This window comes from Plectropomus leopardus, chromosome 18 (genome assembly GCF_008729295.1).
Source record: "Plectropomus leopardus isolate mb chromosome 18, YSFRI_Pleo_2.0, whole genome shotgun sequence".
Classification (NCBI taxonomy): Eukaryota; Metazoa; Chordata; class Actinopteri; order Perciformes; family Serranidae; genus Plectropomus; species Plectropomus leopardus.
Genome location: NC_056480.1, coordinates 662,967 through 685,432, shown reverse-complemented (window position 1 = coordinate 685,432; position 22,466 = coordinate 662,967). Strand labels below are relative to the sequence as shown.

The 22,466-nt window shown below is 35.1% G+C and overlaps 1 protein-coding gene across 2 annotated transcripts; it reads right to left on the bottom strand.

The window, feature by feature from the left end:
* Nucleotides 1–18,294: 18,294 nt before the first annotated feature.
* Nucleotides 18,295–22,134, bottom strand: LOC121958105. Of its 2 annotated transcripts, none has more exons than XM_042506978.1 (5): nt 22,068–22,134; nt 21,518–21,796; nt 20,097–20,162; nt 19,815–19,910; nt 18,295–19,071 (listed from the first exon to the last, which is right to left on the bottom strand). In XM_042506978.1, exons 1-5 carry the CDS (start codon nt 22,126–22,128, stop codon nt 19,031–19,033), a joined length of 543 nt encoding a protein of 180 aa, XP_042362912.1. In that variant the 5' UTR covers nt 22,129–22,134; the 3' UTR covers nt 18,295–19,030. The 2 variants fall into 2 exon arrangements, with proteins under 2 accessions (XP_042362912.1, XP_042362911.1); XM_042506977.1 differs by having other exon boundaries at nt 19,815–19,890.
* Between the last annotated feature and the right edge of the window lie 332 nt (nt 22,135–22,466).

The window sequence follows — 22,466 nt, the reverse complement described above, 5'->3', positions numbered from 1 at the left end:
ACTGACTTTTAGTCATATGTACATTTTTAGCAACTGTTCACTCTTCAAATTTTAATCAGTTATGCAATCTTTGTTTTTGTCTTCATTTTGGCTTCTAACCTCTCTTGCTGAAAGTTTAAGCTTTTAATTTTCTTTTCTGTATTTTCTATACATATGTATGTGAAAATAAAACTAAACTTTTTATAGATTTCACATAAAATCTCATCTCTGATTTAGGCCGACGTGATACTGGGTAGATGACTTCGGTGCACTCGGTATACACTGAAATTGACATTTGTATGTTTTAGAAGGATTCTGTATATAACGATACAAATTTGGTCTGTGGTTTTATAAGCTGTATTCATTTTAGATTTGAGATAACATATTTGATTTTCAAATATATTTTTATCACACATGAAACAACCATAATTATAACAATATAACATCAAACAAGAGTTTAACACTGCATTTTGTCAAAAAACACACATTTTAATGTGGACCTGCTGAATTTCTGTGGGATCCTCATATGAACAGCTGTGGGCCGAGTTGAAAATCTGTCAGCATTATTGGTGCGGCTCCGATTTGTTGTGCTACGAAAGAGAACAGATTTTTAATTAAATCATTTATCTATTATTTATTTTATGTCGACCATTTGATTGATAAGACATGACTGGCAACCTTAGTTGTTAGCAGAACATCTAAAATCCTTTTTTTTTCATAAATGTTGGACAAAGAAAATGTTATTTGTTTTTGGTGCAGATCAGTGCCATCATGTGGTCATTCATAGAATATTTTACATTTTAGAAACAATTCCTAAACTGTGAAGTTTACTTGTAGTTAACATTTTATTGTCATGACAAATAAACTGAATCAAGACAAGCCACATACATGTGCACCAGACAGACTCTCTACCACATTTACCCTTCTCTACTTTAACAGAATAAATATTCACGGAAATTGTTGATGAAAAGTATTTATTTATCAGTGCCACGTTTTAAAACAGCCAGTTTATAGTAATTATTAGACCTGACTTTCAGTTATTTGTTTTTGTTTAGCAGAATATCTGAAAAAAATATTCAGTTTCAATAATATCTGTAGAAAGTTGTGACAGAACAAGTAATCAGTTTCTGCTGCAGTAGCAACAGCACCACCACGTGGTCTCTGATAGGAAGTTTTACATTGGAGTTAAAATTAATGAACTGTAGTTAAGCAGCAGACAGTTTTGGTTTTTGTTTTTTATTCTCTCTTTAAACACTTATTTATTTAATTATTTATTTCCATTTTTCACTCAAAAATGATACATAGTTTCAATATGCTTATGTGTGTGATGACATTTGACCTGTAGGTGGCGCTACAACAACAGGACATCTCAATGTCCATAACTCACTCTTAGCTTTTTTTCATTAGTCTGAAAAGTTGATATTTTGCTGAGCTATAAACTAGTGAGTAAAAAGTAACTGTAAAAGTGAGTAACTTTTGTTTATGAAATTGCATTATCTGATATTATGAGAACAGTTATTACAGTTTATTACAAATTTAGAAATCCTAATTGACTAGTTTTTCAGTTTCTAAAGATTATGATGTAGATAGTTTTAGATGAACAATATTCACCTTTCCTCCAGTAGATGACAGTGATGCTGATCATGACGATTAAAAAGAGAATTCCGATCACGGTAAAAACACATATCTGCCACGGACGAGGAGACGCTGGAAAACAAAAACATTCACAGTCAGACCTTCCTGCTTCATCAGTCACAATGAGTTTAATGTGGCTAAAAATCAATGTGCTACCCTAAAAATCACCATGAAATTTTGTGTTATTGATCTAAATTAAAGTAACTAAAGCAGAAAAAAAATGTAGTGGTGTAAAAAGTACAATATCTCCCTGTTAAATGTAGAGGAGTGTAAGTACAATAAGCAATAACTAGAAATATTCAAGTATAAACACTTCAAAAATCTCTAAATTTTAATTATAGCAGTATTATTTTTCTACTCAGAACTAATTACTAACAACTACTGCTATTTTTAACATCACAATTTATAATTTATCTTTAAAAAAAAATTGTTTTTAATGGTAAATATGATGCCAGAATGTATTTAACCCTCTGAAACCTGGAGCCACATGACTTTTCTTGATATGTTATTTTTCCTGGGGTGTCTCGCCTTAAATCAGTTTAACAATTAAACAATGATACATTTTTTGAACTTACTGGCAGAATTTTAATAATTAATTAGTATTAAGCACATTTTTTAATCACGTTTTTTAATTCCATTATCTTGTATTTCATTTATGAAATGGCAATGCTGTTTTTCCATCACCAAAATTAAACCTAAAATTGGAGCATTATTTAGCCCCACTTGGTACCACTGGACTCAGGTCCTGTAGTTTCATATGATATCAGTTTATCACTGTAGCTTTAAAAGTCAGCCCGGTACACCCTCTAAATACAGGAATGTTAACCGTCAATGCAATGAAAAAAAAATGCATTATTGACATAGGCAGTATAAAAAGATGGACAACATGACAGCTGCCCCAAATTGTAGCTTTTCAGTCTTGATCGCCCCCTGGTGTCTGACTGCAGTATAGTTCTTAAAGCCCGCCTCTCCATGTTAATGAATGGGACATAGGCCAAACTAAAACCTCAAACATGTAATTCTCTTCACCTTGATGTTTGTTCAATTGATGGTTTTCATAAGTTTGGTTTTAATGAGTTATTAACAAAAGGGGGATTTTCAGCCATGATTGATGCGTCGTCCATTTTTTTAATAAAGAGTCTATGATTATGAACGGGCCTTAACCACATCACCATTAACCAGTTAATGCTGACAGCTCTACAATTTCATCTTTAGCTCTGGTTCATCTTACTCTTCTTGTCCTTTTTCTTTCTGGGGTTTTCGTTGTTCTTTGTTGTAGTCGTGTCTGTATTTGCAGCGGGAGCTGTTGATGATTCAGTTGTTGCTGCTACAGGAGGTTCTGCAGCTGTTGATGTTGCGGCTGTTTGTGTCGTTGTAGGTGTAGTTATTGGTGTAGTTGTAGGTGTAGATATTGCTGTTTGTCTCGTTGTAGGTGCAGTTATTGGTGTAGTTGTAGGTGTTGATGTTGCTGTTGTTTGTCTCATTGTAGGTGCAGTTTTTGGTGCAGTTGTAGGTGTTGATATTGCTGTTTGTCTCGTTGTAGGTGCAGTTTTTGGTGTAGTTGTAGGTGTTGATGTTGCTGTTGTTTGTCTCATTGTAGGTGCAGTTTTTGGTGCAGTTGTAGGTGTTGATATTGCTGTTTGTGTAGTTGTAGGTGCAGTTTTTGGTGTAGTTGTAGGTTTTGATATTGCTGTTTGTGTAGTTGTAGGTGCAGTTTCTGGTGTAGTTGTTGGTGTTGATGTTGCTGTTTGTCTCATTGTAGGTGTAGTTTTTGGTGTAGTTGTAGGTATTGATGTTGCCGCTGTTTGTCTCGTTGTAGGTGCAGTTTTTGGTGCAGTTGTAGGTGTTGATATTGCTGTTTGTGTAGTTGTAGGTGCAGTTTCTGGTGTAGTTGTCGGTGTTGATGTTGCTGTGGGTGGTTCCTCATAACCTACACAGTGAGACAGAGGAAATAAAACCGGCACAAAAATTCACATAAAACACGTGAAGTCATAAGATCGTACACTCATTTTGAGGTTTTGGGAAAAGGCTGTTGCCAGCAGCCTGTCAGATAATCTGTATCGACTGCCTGGATCGTCGATGTGTTTTATGAATTTTTTACCACGATCTGAGAGGATGTCAACTTTGTGTCCATTATTCTCTCGGCTCCACGTGACTTCTTCCAACAGAGAGGAATAACAAGGCAGACGGACTGCTGAATTTTCAGTGACTATAAAAGGGTAGATTCCTGGAAAAATAACCAGAATTTTCAGTGAAAAGCAAATTTCCTTTTTCATCTGTTGAATAGCATATTGAATATGGCCTTGTGAATTGGTATTTCTACGCTCACAGCTGACGCAAGTTTAAAGACCTGACAGCGTGCTTGTACCATATGAATTATTATAAACATTGTTATTAGTGTATTAAACTAAATTCAGTCTTGTTGAGCTTCACAATAAAAACAGCTATAAAGAATGCTAGTTTAGCAGAAGAAACTTAAGGCAATATAAAACACATCTTAACCGGCATTGTGACAACATTGTTGACATTTTCTTTTGCTTTTTTTTGCAATCGAATTGCTGTACTACAAACTCAGCAAAACACATTTTGGGCTGTTCGTCCTTATTTCCCTCACTGATGAAAGTGCGTAAAAAAGATTATATCCACTGGATGACAATGTTGTAAAAATAAATCAGTGTCTGAAAGCTTAGGAAAAAATAACTGCTCTTCTTTTATGGACATTTATTTGACACGCAAACTTTTCCTATTTCATGTTGTAGACCCCCTAACGATTAAACTTTTGTTAAATGGCACATATGTGTTGACGATGTGTCCTTATTACACTGTGGAAATAGTGTGTGATTGCGGTAAATCGAAGCTTTTTAGCTGCATTAAATCATAATATTACATTAATCTCCAATTTCCTTTAAAGACAGTTATATGTGTTGTTTTTATATATAAAGCCATTTACTCATTACTCAAAGGGATGGATTGGTTTAATTTAGCACAATAAACTTGTTTTACACTGACTATTTTTACCAGACATTTTATTCAGATATTGTTATTAGTCTCATTTATTTATTTACTTTAAGTGACTTTTTTGTATTCATTTTTATTTCTATTACATTAAATTACCAATTGCAATATAAAAAAGGCATTTCAGTAAGATTATTTTTTCTAAATAACTTGATGCATTGTGTTAACATTGATCATCATTGAACATTATAAATCCATTGATGCCTAACAAGTGTTAGTTTTTTGTCAATTTCTTTTATGCAAATTAATTTCTGAGCTTGCTTGTTAAAGGGTTAAGAGTAAGTGATTAATATGAAAAGTTCTTACCTGCAGTGACATTAAAGCCCAGAGTAAAAGCCAACAGGCAGCTGAAGATATTCACCCTCATCTTCAAACAGACTGAATGATTCAGTGAACAGAACAACGTCTGACATCTGCTTTTATTTCAGACAAGAACAGGTGTGGTTTGACACGTATTAGTGGAATAATGTGTCACTAATGAATAACAGTAACACTAACGGTACAAATTCAAATTATGTCATCCAAATTCAGTTTTTAATTATTCAAGTTAGGCAATTCAAATTCAAAACTGAATTATTCAAATTCAGTTTCTAGTGGGATTTACTTCTGTCTATAGAAACGTTTCTCAACACACACCTTTATGGTTGATAAACACTGAAGTATTTTTGTAGAGTGATCATTTGAGTTCCTAAATCTTTTGCTAACAACAATTAATGTGTTGGTTTGAAAAAGTTTTATGTTTTTTATCCTGCTGAGAGTCAAAGTTTCGTTTGTCTATGAATGAGACTCAAACATAGTGAACAGAGAGCTGCCTGGATAACCCGTGACAGCAACAACAAAAAAAATTAAAAACGGACAGTAATCACATCATAATTAATGTTGTTGTTGTTTGTGCCTTACAGAGTGAAGGACACAAAAATGCACTTAAACACTGAAATCATGTGATCGTACAGTAATTCTGTGGTTTTTGGAAATGTCAGCTTATCCTAAAATAAAGACTGAAACAGCTACTCTGACTCTGTTCAAGAGAAAAATAATCCACCCAGTTCACTGAGTAACTGGTTTTGCTCACAGTGACGTAAACAAATTCAAAGAGTGTGAAAACCTAAGAGGGCGACTTCCACTTTTTGTGTTTAGTCAGAGTTTTATGACTGAAAACAGCAGAGCAGGGTGTGCTCTGCTGTGTGGTACTTGACATCGGCCTGGGTCTTGTTTAAAGACCACTTTTCGAGGGTCTCAGTCTCGTCTCAGAATCAGCATCTCAGTCTCGGACATACCGGACTCTGGATTTTTTTGAGGCCAGTCGAAAACACAGTAGATTTATTTGTTAAGATAATTACTGTGATTGGATTTGAAACATCCGTACTACAGATGTCAGTGTTTTGTGTAGGCTAACATTAAGAGTATTAGAAAACAATAATAATAAATAATAGCATAATAATAACAAGTTTTTTATTGCACATTTTTTCTCTAATTTGATTACATTCATTTTCAGTAAATGCTACAAGGTGTTTTTCATTTTGGTGTTCTCCAGATGCTGACAGCGAGGCTGAGGATGACAACTGAGAAGAGCAACGCAACCAGCAGACGAAGAAGCACTGGACACAGGTAAGGAGGAGCTGGAGGAGGAGCTGGAGGAGGTGATGTTGGAGGAGATGGAGTAAGTGATGAAGGAGGTGATGGAGGAATTGATGGAGGCAATGATGGAGGAATTGATGAAAGGGATGATAGAGGAGGTGATGGAGGAATTGATGGAGGCAGTGGAGGAGGAGGTGATGGTGGAGGTGACGGAGGAGGGGATGCAGGAGTAGCTGGAAAACAAGTTCATTATCAAGAGAAAGGAGAATAATGGTTAAAATCATCTCGAGTTAATTCAGTCTGTTCTCATTCTGTAGTCGTCAAAAATTGCCGCTTTTACAGCGATTTCGGTAAAAGATCCCAAAGCCAAAGGCCACCACTCATGGCTGTATGATACGCAGTCAGGCGGCGTCAGCTGAGAACAGAACCGGTCGCGGTTTTATTACACACCTGCAGACGGCTGGACGCCACCTGCCACAGCAGACAGACTTAGTATTTGTTGGTGTTTTTGTTCTCTAATCCCAGCATGTGCTTTTGTTAACATCCCTGCATTGGTAGCGGCATCCCGACACATCAACAACAGACACTGAAAGATACCTAGAATGTAACATGCAGACATGAAAGTCCACTAACAAAGCGGCAATATGTGACGACTTTGGATTGTAACGTTTTGGTTCAAAATGTGCCAAAACATCCAGCTAAAAAAATCCTAAGTATGAGGCAAAAGGCTAATATGATCACAGAAAACACTGACTGGATAATGTTAATGATGCACTGTGATATAAAGTGCCTCCGGACAAAGACAGCAGTTACCTGATGACATCACGGTCAGTCTTGCAGCTGGTTCATTATTGCAGAAGTATTTTGCAGTGTCTGAGACGTTAGCTCTAACAATGTGCAAGGATTTATCTGCCAACGATCCGAAGCGTTTGTACGGGTCGTGGATGAGTCTTATGTCTCTTTCACCATCAACTGTCAGTATGTCGACTCTGTGTCCGGAACTCTCTCTGCTCCACGTCACTTTACCCGCCACAGACCGAGGACAGGGCAGAGTGATGGAGTCCTTCTCCTTTATTACTTTATGGATTATTTCTGTAAAAGAAGCACAGTTTTTCATTTAAATCACAGAGGAGGACATCTGTAATACTGTGAGGAAGTCTTGTTTACCATGTGATTTACTATATTTAACTGTCAATTTAAAACAACTTATTCTCATTCTGGAGTCATCAAATACCGACATTTGGTCAGTGATTTCCACATCAGACACTGACGATAAAAGCCATCCTTTTGCGGCAGTATAATATGCCACCGGACAACAACATAACATAAGGTGGTGGTCCCCAACTGGTGGGTCATGGTCCAAAAGTGGGTCGAACAGACTGCAAATGACTCGCAACCATGCCAAGTTTGTGAAAAAATACACTTTATTTGGCAATAAAACTACTTATACCCTTTCCCACCATAATAAGCGCATATACATAGTTCTTTGGCACAGGTAAACCAGCTAAAAATAGGCTGCAGACTGCTTTCCCATTGCAAATAGAGCAGAACTGTGTACAGGGTTCTGGTGCAGACAAGTATGCATTTCTGTGTATGTGTTGTTTTTCGGTGTGCCACATTTGAAATTATGGACAGGCTGGAGAATAGGTTCAATGCTATTTAATAATAATAACAACAACAATAATAATAATAATAAATAATAATAATAATACTACTAATAATAATAATAATAATAATAAGGATTATAATGATAATAATAATAACTGCAGAACAGAAAAAAGCAGCAGAAATGGAGGCTTGCAAAAACAGAAGGTGTTAACGGTGCTGCTCGGGCAGACTACTGCAGAGGTGTTTAGCAGTTTTTTTTGTGCAGTTGCACAAAATCAAGTTTCAAACATCAAGTTTCGGGTAAAGTAAGTATGTCAGTGACATAAATACGCAATGTTGTTAACATAAGTCCATGATGGATCGACATAAGTTATGTAACACTTTCAAATTAAGTTTCGGTTTTATACAGGACACAGTGGTCTTCTGAGTGAAAATCCATCTCCTCTATGCAGTCCTCTGCACTCTTTATACTACTTCACTTGGTTTGAGCATCAAATGATAATAATAATAATAAATAATAATAATTGATCATTTTTAAATAAATAAATAATGAATAAAATATTACATTACCTGCATTGTAGCCAAGAGCAAAGGCCAACAAGCAGCAAAAGATGTTCATGTTCATCCTTTTACACACTGATATGAATCAATACTGTGACCACAGCATCTGTCCCAGCTCTGAAACAGAAGTGTGGGTGTATTTATGAATTTCGTGAACATGAAACCACAATGTCAAAATTTCTTTTTATGGTCATCAAAAACTGCTCTCTCTACTGCGAGTGAACAGAGAGGAAGCCAAAATACACCCACTACCCTCTTGTGCTGGTGACGTCATATAGAGCCAGACTCCATCAAATTGCATAGCTGTCAATCATGAAGTCAAACCCTGTTTTTTTATGGCATCAAATAACTCATTTAAACCAAAATTACCAGAAAAACACTCGATGCCCAACATTTAGGCACTGGATAATAAACTGATTGACTGTTGTGCCTTCATCAGTTTTCAACAGGATTTCAGGAACTGTGACTCAATCACTTATATATATATATACACATACATACATACATACACACACACATATATATATATATAATACCAATAATAATAATAATAATAATATACATTTTATTTATATAGCACCTTGAAAGCACATTTTTAAAAGTGCTTTGACAAGCAAAGCAAAGCAGAGGCAATTAACCCTGGAGGTGACAGAACAGGCCAGACAAGAGTTAAGGTAAAATAAAACATAATATTAGCGGCAGAAACATGTTAGAATAATATAATAACAAAATAAAGGCAAAATACACCGAACATTAATAATAATGATAATAATAAGCAGGTTTAAGACACAGTAAAACAAAATAGGTTATGAGATAAATGAAAAGATAAATTAAAAGAAAATGTATATTAAAAATTCAAAATGGTATAGTATGATATGATATATAATGCTGAACAAAGGCCAGACAAGAGTTAAGCTAGAATTAATTACGACAATCACAGCAGAAATGTTGAAAAAAAAATGTTAGAATAGTATGACGACAAAAATAAAGCCAGTAAACACATAACTTTAATAATGATATAATAATAATAATAATAATAATAATAATAATAATGATGATGATGATGATGATGATAATAATTAATAATAATAATAATAATAATGATAATGATAATAATAATAATAATAATAATAATAATAATAATAATAATAATAATAATAATAATAATAATAATAATAAATAAATAATATTAGCAGGATTAAGAAATAATGATAATATTTGTGATAATCAATCTCTTTAAGAGGAACCAACAGAGATATTTAGTAATAATAATAATAATAATAATAATAATAATAATGATAAATAATGATAATTATTAGCAGGATTAAGACAATGAGACATAAAAGTGTCGCAGACTCTAACATCATCAAATTTGTGACTAATCATCTCTTTAAAGAAACCAACAGAGATATTTTTTAAGAACTGGGCACAGGTGTTGTTAACATGTAAGTCATGTTTGTGAGTCACGTCTGCCAACAAATAATAACTCAGTCGTCCACTTCTCCGGTTGCATCAGTGGTAGAAGTAGTAACAGCAGTTTCCTGGACTGGATGAGGCTGTACGCTGATGACAGCTGAGTTTTCGTTGCTCTTGTTTTGGTGTGATGGAGTATCTGAGTTCATTTTCTGTTTCTGATGTGAGTCGTTGCTATTTGCTGAGCTGCAAAACAGAGAAGATAACATAAATGAATGATTTTTAACACAACTTTTCAATTTTAACATTCCAGTCAGCACGTTTTGGTTATTACGTGGAACACGGGGATAGTTTTATCTGACTTCCAACATAATCTGTTTGTCAGCAGAATATTTCTCATTTTTTTAATTTCGGGGAAATCTGGTAGAAAGTTGACAATAAGAACAGATCAGTTTTTGCTGCAGAGCCAAAAATAGCAATAGTGTCACCATGTGGTTGTTAGTGAAACATTTTACAGTGGGGTTGTACTCCTTGAACTGTAGAGTTTAGTAGCGATACATTTAATAGACACAGGTAAATAAGCCAAAGTCTATTTAACCACATACAAGTGCACCACTTTTTTCAACTTTAACTTTTTCCTTCTTTTAACCCTTTTTTTTCCAAATAAATCTAGTTTGTACATAACCTTATATTATTGATGATCTAATGGTCAACATAATAAATAACACCCAAAAACGTTTTATTATGACCATACACTTTTTTATTAAATTTATGCAACTAAATTTCGATGACATATGCACACTTCAACTTTGATTTGTGCTAATTAATTTGATTATATTTGGTGAGAAGACATCTAAAATTTCCATAACTAACTTCACATTAGTCAGATTCCATTGGAATTTTTAGGTATAAACACTGCAAGTGCTTCCTTGTTTACATTATCTGAATTTATGATTTTCATTTTTAATGATTTTGCAAATGACATTTTTTCCCTTGTTTCTAAACATGACTTCTTGAGAGTGTATTGTGATGCAGGACAGCTAAACATTTTCAGATTGTTTTAGGTCAGATTTATATTAACCTTTCCTCCAGTAGGTGAAGGTGATGCTGGTCATGGTGATTAAATAGATTATTCCGATCACCGTACGAACGCACATCTGCCACAGATAAAGAGACGCTGAAAGACAGAACAGAAATGAATGAATGAATCTGATGAACCTGCAGGTGAAAATTCTGCAAACATTAAAACATTTAGATCAGTTTTATCAAGTCTTTTTTTACTTCTCTTCATAGTAGTCTGTAGTGTCTGTACCTGTTTCTGTCACAGCTGTTGATGGTTCAGTTGTTGCTGCTGCTGTTGTTTGCGTTTTGTTGCTTCCTGTGTGGAAGAGTTGAAATATATATATTACAAGGTATAAATTCACACTTAAATTAGTTTAACAATTTTAACATTTACATCACTTTTATAGGGCAAAACATAAAATGTCATTATACAGACAAATAAATAAAATGCAACTATTGAAAATACAGTGTCATCTGCATATGATGTGACAGTATTAAACTTGCTTCTGCTTTGCCTTGTTTGTCAAAGCACATTGTAAACTTTGTGTTTAAAAGTACTATATGAATAAAGTTAATATTATTATTATTTACTGAGCATAATTCTAAGTTGTTTTTCAGGCTGTTGGTGTACTCTTTTCATCCTTTGTGTGCATTTCTACTTCTTTTTTTTTTTTTTTTTTGCTGTTGTTAAATGCAGATTTCAGTTATCCAAAAACTTTCTCCACTTTTGGATTCTTTGTTCATCATGGAGACAAATTTTCCTCAAAAATTAAATATAACACGCATTGATTAATTGATTTACCAGTTATCATTTTGGGGGTAATTGAAGTTTAATTTTACCTGATGATGGGATCACTATCAGCTCCACGGCTGGTTCATTATTACAGAAGTATAATCCAGCGTCTGAGATAGTAACTTTTGTAATGCCAAAAAACTTTTTTCCAAACGATTTGTATCGTTTTTTTCGGGGTCTGGAATGTGTTTTATATATTCCGTGACCATCAGCTGTAATAATGTCAACTTTGTTTCCATGACTCTCTCGGCTCCACGTCACTTTACCCTCCACAGAATCAGGACAATATAGGAAGGTGAAGTCATCCTCATTAGCTGTTCTATAGATAATTGCTGCAAAAAACAGAATTTTCAATAAATATTAAGCATTAACATTTAATTGCAAATTGAATTTGATTTTGTTAATTGGTGTTTCAACTGACACAAGCTTCAAAGACCTCACAGTACAGAGCAGATTAAATGTACTTTATGACTGATTTTTATTAACATCATTGATGCATCAAATACAGTTTGGTGTCAGGGACGTAAGTCAGATATATTGATAACTTTTGCAAGATAAAATCTCTGTATTTTAACTTTCAACAAACAGTTTAACAAAAAATGGCCCAAAAATTAGTCCAGACATTTTTTTACAAGTTTTCCATTTTTTTTTCCATGTTTTTTGTAAGAAATCACACCAGTGTGCTCAGGGATCAAAGGGTTAACTGTGCACAACAAACTTAGACACATAGAAAACCAAAACTTAAAAGTTACAAGAAAATTATCTGAAAATAAGAACAAAAAACTAAAATAAATGTTTAAAATATAAAGACATATATAGGTATCTTTTTATATAGTTTATAATATGTTTTTTCTGTAACATAATTTTAGATATAAAATTGTAATATAGAATATAATAATAAATATAGTTTTCCAGACATTTTCTGGGGTAATTTTCCAATAATTCTCCCATCTTTTAAAAAAAAATCCCTTGAAGGTAATTTTCTTGTTACCTTTTACTTATTTCTTGGCGTTTATGTGACATTTCTTTATGTGCCTTTTTTCCTGTTTTTTTCAAACTGATTAGCTCAGCTGTCAAAGGTTGAAATAGCTTGTGAAAGGCATCTAAACACAGTAGAAGAAAACTGCTGTCGATCCGGGTTTCAAAGGGTTAACAGGTGAAGAGTAAGTGATTAATATGTAAAGTTCTTACCTGCAGTGACATTACAGCCCAGAATAAAGGCCAACAGACGGCTGAAGATATTCACCTTCATCTTCAAACCAAAAGACTCAGGACACAGAATAATGAGCGACCTCGTCTCGTATCTGGGTTGACAACAGGAACTGTGTGGGTACAGACGTCTTTGTCTCAAAAACAAAATGCACACATCAGCGTCTTTTTGTGTCTTCAAAGACCACAAAAGTTCTTTTCAGCCTTTTAGGTCGAGTATGTGAGTTCTTAAATCTGTGTTGCTACTGAGAAGTAACAAGTAACAAACAAGTATTGTGTTTTTTCTGCTAACACTTAAACTGGTCAGTCCTCGGCGTAAAATGCAGTGTTATTGTCCATAGATGCAAATATTTTCTTTTCTGCTGTCTGGATTAGGTTTAAATATGGGACGATTTCTTTAAAAAAACAAAAAGAAAAAGGAAAAAACAGCAATAACCAACCTGGTAGGAGATGTACCAGAAACTGCAAGAAATTGGTAAATTCAAAAAATGATTTTAGAAAAGCGAAGGAAACATTTCTAGGGAAAAAAGAAAAGATCTAGGGGAAAACTATATTTATAATTATCATAATTATATATCCTAAAATAATGTTACATAATTTTTCATTTTCTAATTTATCCATTTTTTAAACTTTTTTTAAAACCTTATTTTCAGGCATTTTTTGTACATTTAACTAATTTCCTTTAAATATTTGGTGAATTTCATGTTTAATTGCTCACTGCCTTATTCTCATGCTTTGTTTTTTAAGGATCCAATTTGCTCAGGTTTCAAAGGGTTAAAGTTACACAAAATTAAAGGAATGGCAGCTTTGAGTGACAGGTGGCTGCTGTCTGTTGATAATAAACAGAAAACAAAGCAGAGATAAACTCAGTTTATTTTTATACACAAGTTCACAAGAAAAGAAATAGAGAAGGATGCAGAAATCATTTGGTTTAAGAGGTGAGAAACCACGGAGAGAGAAACATAATTACTGAAAGTACTCAAACCCGCTGAATAAAAGCATCTTAGCATCTCTGTTTAGGAGTTCCCCCTCTCCCAAATGTCTGCTTGGAGGTTTTGATAAATACTGGCATTTCGTTGCAGCTTAAAATCTAACATCGCCATAATTTCTCTGTCTCGTATAAAACTTAAGAAGATCTCGGTCACTTCTTCCATCCACACAGACTGCACCATGTTTCTGAGAGTGTCATATGACTCTTTGTTGTACATTACGTCACCTATAAAAGCCAGCTATCCTGCCTGCCTGCCTGTATAAAGCTATAAAAATGTTTCCATTGCAGTTTTGTAAAATATGGCCTTTGTAAATTGCCTGAAATACCTCATGTTTGCATGAGGTGGTATTGGTGATGTTTTCTTTTTTTGCAAAAAATGGGACTTTTTTCTAAATTGGTATGTGTCCATTAGGCATATTTTATATTTACGGTTTCAATTTGTGCAATTTAAAGGGTTAATTGAGTCAAAAAAAGACTGCGCAGGATGTCCACCTCTGTGACTCAGACACCTGAGAGGAAACACAAGAGAGAGGAAATGTTTCAAAGGAAAATGCCTGATTCAGAATATCCTAAAGAAATATGCTGTTGACAGCTGAGGTTTTACCGCTTTTGTTTCTGTGAGACGAGGATCAGAGATCATCTTCTGTTTCTGCTGTGTGTCGCTGATATTTGTCGAGCTACAGAAGAGAAAAATAAACATGAAGAAAAAAGATTTTAAAAAATATTTATATATTTATCAATGTCATCATTTAAAACAGCATGTTTATGGTTAGACATGACTTCTGTTTTTGTCTGTTTGTTAGCCAAAACTCCCCAAAACTGCTTTTTCAGAAATGTTGGACAAAGAGAAAGTGATTTGTTTTTGGTGCAGATTCAAATAGCAACAGCGCCACAGTGTGGCCATTCAGTCACGTTACATTTGATTCCCACAAATAAAACTAACTTTGTACAAGCGATGTAAATGTGCACAGGACACTTTAACCCTACTTTATTTGTTTAGTTTTTTCTAAATAAATATTCACCAAAAATCTTGATGAAAAATGTTTGTATTTATCAGTGTCAGTGTTAGTGTTTATGTTTATAGTTATTATTATACCTGTTTTCCAACTTTGTCTTTTTATTTAGCAGAATATTTTTAAAACTACTGTTTTTATTTCAACCATACATACTTTTAAATTATTTGTCATCACATGTAAAACATATTTGGTGACTCTTATTTATTGTTTTTGACCAGTTTCTATATATTTTTTTAAGTGTGGCCTACTTGATATAACACAATGCATGAATGTATTGTGCAATTACAACTGAATATAGATGACGTGCATATTTAATTTGATCAGTCTTCATAGAGTTGATGACATTTGACCTCTAGGTGGTGCTGCAGAAACATGGTTAATTTAAATGTTCATAACCCACTTTTCATTGGTCAGATTCAGTTGAAATTTTGCAGAGGTACAAACACTTTGTAGATGTTTACATTTTCCCCCAAATTTGAAATCAGTTTTTGAATCTGACTTCATAAGTGTATTGTAATGCAGCCCAGCTGAACACCTTCAGATAGTTTTAGGTTGAACGATATTCACCTTTCCTCCAGTAGGTGACAGTGATGCTGATCATGGTGATTAAATAGAGAATTGTGATCACCGTACGAACCCACATCTGCCACAGATAAGGAGACGCTGCAAGACAGAAAACATTCAGAATCAGCCCTTCAGTCAGTTTTATGTTAACGTGCATTTATACTTTCAGATATATTTACATAATGGAGGTGATTTGTTGTCAAATCTGATAAACCTGCAGGTGGAAATTCTGCAAACATTCAACATTCATGTCAGTTTAATCTTTTTCATTAGTTTAATATTTCTAAGTCGTTTTTGTCTGTACCTGTTTCTGTCACAGCTCTTGGTGGTTCGGTTGTTGCTGCTGCTGTTGTTTGCATCTTGTTGACTTCTGTGTTGAATAGTTGGAATAAATATTACAATGTAGACGATGCAGTTTACAATCAGGAGGTTAAAAAATACATTTCATTTATGCGCATGCTGTTTACTCAGTTTTACTCGACTTGAACATGTGTACTCTCAAGACAACTTTAAATGTATTCTCCAGGTATGGATAGAGAACTGAACAGGGGGGACGGTTACTTACACACACACACACACACACACACAGCGATACACTGACCAACACACTGGTGGAAATGGGACCTTTGACATTTCTGCAGCCGGGAGCCTGTTGTCCTCTCTGAGATGTTCATATCTCCACGTTGCATTTTAGGCTTTTAATGTACTGTTGTTTTCCCTTCGTGTGCCTTTGTATTTCTCTTTCTTTCTTTAGCATTCTTATGTTGGGATACCTTTAATCTTGTGTTTGCATTTAAAATGTCATTTTAACAAGTCAACATTTACATCTGCTTTATCTCACTCTTCTTTTCCTTTTTCTTTCATCCTCTCTTACCGTTCTTTGTCGGTGTCATAGCTGTAGTTTTCGGGGGTACTGATGGTGCAGTTGTTGCTCCTGCAGGTTGTCTTGTTGTAGGTTTAGCTGCAGATGTTATTGATGTGGGTGATGCATTGACATCTTTAAAGTGAGAAAAAGGACATAATACAAGGCACAAAAGTGTACTTTACCACAGAAAGTCATGTTCACTCATTTAAAAGTATTTCGAAAATGCTGTGGCCACCAGCCTGTTAGCTTAGCTTAGCATAAAGACTGGAAACAGGTGGAAAGAGTTAGCCTGGCTCTGTCTGAGAGTTACAAAATGCACCTGCAGCACCTCTAAAGCTCACTGACCAACACATTATTTTGTTAGCTTTCTATGCACAAAAACAGAAATGTAAAAATCACTGGTCACATTTCTATTTGTCACAAATGCTATTGAATTTATAGCCTTGGTGGTGTCTGTTCAGTGTGGAACAGATAAAATATTTATCACAGAAAAAAAACTGACAGTTGCGAAAAAATTCAGCATGTCTGAAAATAGAAGAATGTTACGTTGGGTTTTTGTGGTGAGTCGATCAACATAGTTCTCACGAAGTAAACCACTTGATCACAGATCAGGGTGTGTACCTCACTCCCTTTTCTGAAGATTCAGTCTCTTAAGATTAATTTTAGGTCAGTATTAAACCTGCTCACTGCTCTGTACATGTATGTATTTATACCTTTATTGTCTTTTTTGAAAAAATGCTGTTTTCTTATTTCACCAATGAAAATGTCTGCTGTCTCTCACCTTTGATCACGTTCAGATACACGGCAGGTTTTCCACCACAGTAGTAAAGTCCAGAGTGTCCAAGCTCCACAGCTGTTATAATCAGAGTGTTGTCAACAGGTGAAACATAAAAACTTTTTTGTTGCTGTATGTCACCAGAGCCTCTGCTCCATGTTGGACCTGATCCTCCAAAATCATGAGGGCATGTGAGATTGATGCTGGTCCCCTCTGTAGCATCACGTCTGATTGTTCCTGTACAGAAGAAAGATATACTTGATGAATTTGTTATTTATATCCTCAGTGGTGTCCCACATGTTCTACATTTTCTCTCAAGTGACTATTGAAATATTCAAACTTAACTTTAAACTGTGCTGAATATCAGGGGTGAGCTGAGAGAAATGTCCAAATACAGAAGCAGGATTTAATGTTACTTCATAAATATATGCTATTTCATCGGCATGATATTTACTCTTACAGCACAAGCTTACAATTGAGATTTGATATTTAAAAAAAAAAGAAAGAAAGAAAACAAAAGAGAAACTCTATCAGAACAAAAACTCTGAGTGTGATGTTACCTGATGGGATCACCGTCAGCTCCACAGCTGCTTCATTGTTACAGAAATATCTTCCAGAGTCTGAGGTGGTAACTCGTCTAATGGCTAGAGACTTATCTGCCACCAAACTGTATCGTCTGCCCGGATCAGAAATGTGTTTTATCTCCCCGTCGCCAGCAACTGTCAATATGTCAAACTTGTTTCCATCAGTCTCTCTGCTCCACGTCGCGTCTCCGCTCACAGAGTGAGGACAGCGCAGAGAGACTGCGGTCCTTTCTTTGACTATTTCATGGAGTATTTCTGCAAAAGAAACATAATTTTCAGTAAATAGGAAAGATCACATTTAAGTGTCACATGATCCAGTTGGTGTTTAAGTCAACTCGATCAGACACCACTGACACAAGCTCTGATACCTCACAGAGCACGCTGCCTGTACTTTATGAATTCTTATTATTAACATTGTTAATAGTGTAATAAATAACCAATAATAGGTGAGAAGTTATGGATGAATACAAAAAGCTCTCACCTGCAGTGACATTGCAGCCCAGAATAAAGGCCACCAGGCAGCTAAAGATATTTACCCTCATCCTCAAACACACTGAAATGATTAAATGAACAGAATAACGTCTGACCGCTGCATTTATTTCTGATGAGAACAGGAACTGTGTGGTTAGACATGTTGTGCCTCAAGTGAAAACACATCTGCAACACCCATCAGTGTCTCTGTGTGGTCGATGAGCACTGAAAGTTTTTTTTATGTGAACATTTAAGTTCAGTGCATGCATTTTTTTTTCATTGTTTTTTACCAACAACACCTTTTGTGATCAGATTAATTTTTGGAGGAGTAGTGTAGGCATTTTTGTATGTAATGGTTATTTTTTGCACCATCCTGAACATGCAGATCCTAGTGACATCAACAATATTTCAGCGCTATTTTAAATAGTTTTATCACATTAAGCCACTTGTCAGCAACCCCGTTTATAAAGATGCATAAAAGCTTCAAAAATCACACTGGGGTATTTACTGACATGTTTTAATTGGAAGACGACAAGCTGCTCACAACCTAGCAGCAACGCAACAAATGCTGGTGACAGGCAGTACGTCAGGAGAGAAACACACCGAGGAAACTAGTTTCTATGACACACACCAGGAAGCTGAAAACAAGCATTTCAGTATAAAACAAACAATCAAAAAAAACAAATATATAAATATAAATTCACTATCTTGTTCTAAGAGTGTGCTGATTGGTTTGATATTTTGTTGAAATTTGATAGTTTGCTGAAATAAACTCTGATACACAGAAGTAGTAACAGTAGTAGGCGTCTCAGCAGGCAGAATGACTGTTTCCTTTTGGATCGAATGATGACATATGCTGATGACAGTTGAGTTTTTATCGCTCTTGTTTCTGCATGACGAAGGATCACAGATCATTTTCTGTTTCTGCTGTGTGTCGCTGCTATTCGTCGAGCTGCAGACCAGAGAAGATAAACATGGATAGGAACATTATTATTATCAGGAACATGTTAATGGTTAGACATGACCTCCAACTATTTCTTATTGTTTGTTATTTCGGTTTGAATGACATCTGCTGAAAGTTTTGACAACAAGTGATCAGTTTTAGCTGCAGATCCAACAGTGCCGCCATGTGGCCGTCAGAGAGCATTTAAAGTGGAAGTGTAGAGTTAGAGTTTTTGTTATATTTTTTTGACATTTTTTGTCTTTTAATCCAATATTTTCAAATAAATCTTCACTAAAGTCATTATATGGTTACAAGTTATTTATTGTCAAATTAAGAACATATTCAGTGACCCTTAAAAAAGTTTCTATATGACTGTTTTCTGCTGTACACTTTTGTAAGTGTGGTCTATTTAATATAAACTGCCATAATCCTTGAATGCATTGCAGAAGTGACGTTAGATTGAGAGGACAAATGCACATACTGACTTTGATCCCTGCTGATAAATTTGGCATTTGACCTCTCTGTGGCGCTACAACAACATGAAATTTAAATGTCTACAACTGACTTTTGATATTCCGAGGCATTTCTGATATTACATTGAGTTTTGTTTATAGTGACTCGTGTTACTCAAATTTTAAATTGAGTAAGTTTTTAAATGTTAATTGAATCCTTTTTCAGTTTCCAGACCTTAATTTACTAGAGTATTTTACGATGCAGACCAACTGAATATTTTCAGGTCAGACAATATTCACCTTTCCTCCAGAAGTTGACAGTGATGCTGATCATGGTGATTAAATAGAGAATTACGATCACCGTACGAACCCACATCTGCCACAGATAAAGAGACGCTGAGAGAAACATTCAGGATCAGACCTTCAGTCAGTGCTATGTTAATGTGCATTTATACTTTCAGTTATATTTACATCATTGAAGTGATTTGTTGTCAAATCTGGAAATTCTGCAAACATTCAACATTTAGATCAGTTTAATCTTTTTCATTAGATTTATATTTTTAAGTCTGTTTTTGTCTGTACCTGTTTCTGTCACAGCTGTTGATGGTTCAGTTGCTGCTGCTGCTGTTGTTTGTATCTTGTTGCTTCCTGTGTGGAACAGTTGAAATATATATTACAAGGTAGAAAATGCAGTTAATAATTGCTAATTTAAAAACAGCAACAACAATTAGAAATACAGTCTCATCTGCATATAATGTAGAGACAATATTTAACACGTACCCTTGGTTTGTATGGATTACTGAACATCACTCAAAGTTGCATTTCAGGCTTTCAGTGTTCTTTTCTTCGTCTTTTGTGTGCATTTATATTTCTCTTTGTAATTAATTTTAAGTTCTTTGAGTTTGTTCTTACCTTTTAGAGTTTCCGGTTTTCTTGTTTGTCTTAAACCCTTTTAAAACCTGGATTGACGTCACTATTCTTGTGCTTCATTTAGATGCCTTTCATAGGTATATAAACCTTTGAACTTGAGAAAATCAGTTTGAATTCTTAAAAAAAAACATAGGGGGAAAAGGTGATGAGCGATTTGCCAGGAAATGTCCCACAAACTGCAAAAAAAGGTGTCCATTTAGAATAATATTTTTCAGAAAGCCAGGGGAAAGTTTCTGGGGGATTTGTCCAGAGGAAAAAGAAAAAAAGCTTGAAAAAAAAAAATAATTCAATGTTACTGTTGATCCGATGTTGTTGACACAAAGACTCTTGTACACCTTCATTTGGTTCAACGTGTTGCAGAGTCATTTATGATATAGATCACCTCCACACCAGGCAAATCTACCAACCCAAAGGAAAAATCGCTTTTTTTTAAGGGTAGGGATCGCATCCAATGTGTTTAGAAATGTTCTAATGATATCTGCTGCGTTCAGGTCCACGTGAAGCTTTAGCATATTCACTTTCCTCGATTTCCAACCGGTGCTCGTAAATTCCAGCCCCCCATATGACTTTTGTGCATCTTAGGGATGTGACTGCAAACAAGATTTTGGTTCATTTTAAACCAAAACCTGGAACATAACCTGCTTCGGTCCAAGTTAAGTTTGCAACAAAAGTTACCATCTAGGTGATCTACCAAGTTAAAAGAGAGCCACCCTAGTAGCAGCTCAGTAAGTGTTCAGCCAGGTAAAATTACTTTTTTGTCAGTGGAGTCTTTGGTCTTGGTGGCTTTGAAGTTCCCTATCAGAAAGGGCTGTGTGTTTATGAAGCACCGAGCGTACAACTGGATGAGTGATATCTGTATTGTTTGTTTTGCTGTTTTTGAACGTGGACCCCTACGAGCTTCACTGACCTGCGAGTTCATCAAGAATTTCTCTTTCTTTCGATTCTTGTTTCATTGGGGAGGTATGCAAGAAAAATTAGGTTTTCTTAATAAATTTCACATAAGATAGGTGAGGTTGGTGATATAAAAAATATCGTTTGGGAGGGTTGAGTATTCCTTTGAAGTTTTATTTTACCTGATGGGATCACCGTCAGCTCCATGGCTGGTTCACTGTTACAGAAGTATAATCCAGCATCTGAGATGGTAGCTCTCAAAATGCCGAGTATCTTTTTTCCAAACGATCTGAATCTTTTGTTTGGGTCGTGAATGTGTTTTATGTCTTCGTGACCATCAGTTGTCATAACGTCAATTCTGTTTCCACGACTCTCTCTGCTCCACGTCACTTTACCCGTCACAGAATCAGGACAATTCAGAAAAACATGGCCATCTTCCGTAGTTATTCTGTTTATTATTGCTGCAAAAGACACAGAATTTCCATAAACATGTACCTTCGCATTTAACTGTCGAGTTAAATGACCTCACAGTGCAGAGTAGAATAAATATGGATAATATTAAATAAATACTTAATGAGTTATTATTAACATTATTGGTGCATCAAATACAGTTGAGTTTCAGGATTCAGAAGTCAGATATACTGATGACTAGGTTTTGCAAAACAAAATGTTACCAATAATAAATGTATTTTAACAGGTGAAGAGTCAGTGATTAATATAGAAAGTTCTTACCTGCAGTGAAATTACAGCCCAGAATAAAGGCCAGCAGGCAGCTGAAGATTTTCACCCTCATCTTCCCACAGACTGAAAGAGTCAGGACACAGAACGATGTGTGCCCTCGTCTTGTATCTGGGTCAACAACAGGAACTGTGTGGGTACATATTTCTCGAAAACAAATGCTTACGCAGTCTTTTTGTGGTCAAAGACCACCTAAGTTTCCTTTAGTGTGAGTACATGAGTCCTTAAATCTTTCACCAACAACACAATGTGTTGCTACTGAGAAGTATTGATTTTTCCACTGACACTTTCACTGCTCAGTCCCCAGCGTGTTTTCTTTCATATGTGTTTATTATTTATTTTCTGTCCGCGAGGTTGGTTTTGTGGAAAATGTAACGCCCTTTGGATTAGGTT

Bases quoted from the DNA above. Each gene is read 5' to 3' on its own strand.
- LOC121958105 (XM_042506977.1), bottom strand. From the start codon at position 22,128: ATGAGGGTGAAAATCTTCAGCTGCCTGCTGGCCTTTATTCTGGGCTGT. The intron at 20,163-21,517 runs GTAAAATAAAAC...TGTTCCACACAG, and splicing joins GCTGACGGTGATCCCATCAG to GAAGCAACAAGATACAAACA. The intron at 19,072-19,814 runs GTGAATATTGTC...TCTGGTCTGCAG, and splicing joins TGTCAACTTCTGGAGGAAAG to CTCGACGAATAGCAGCGACA.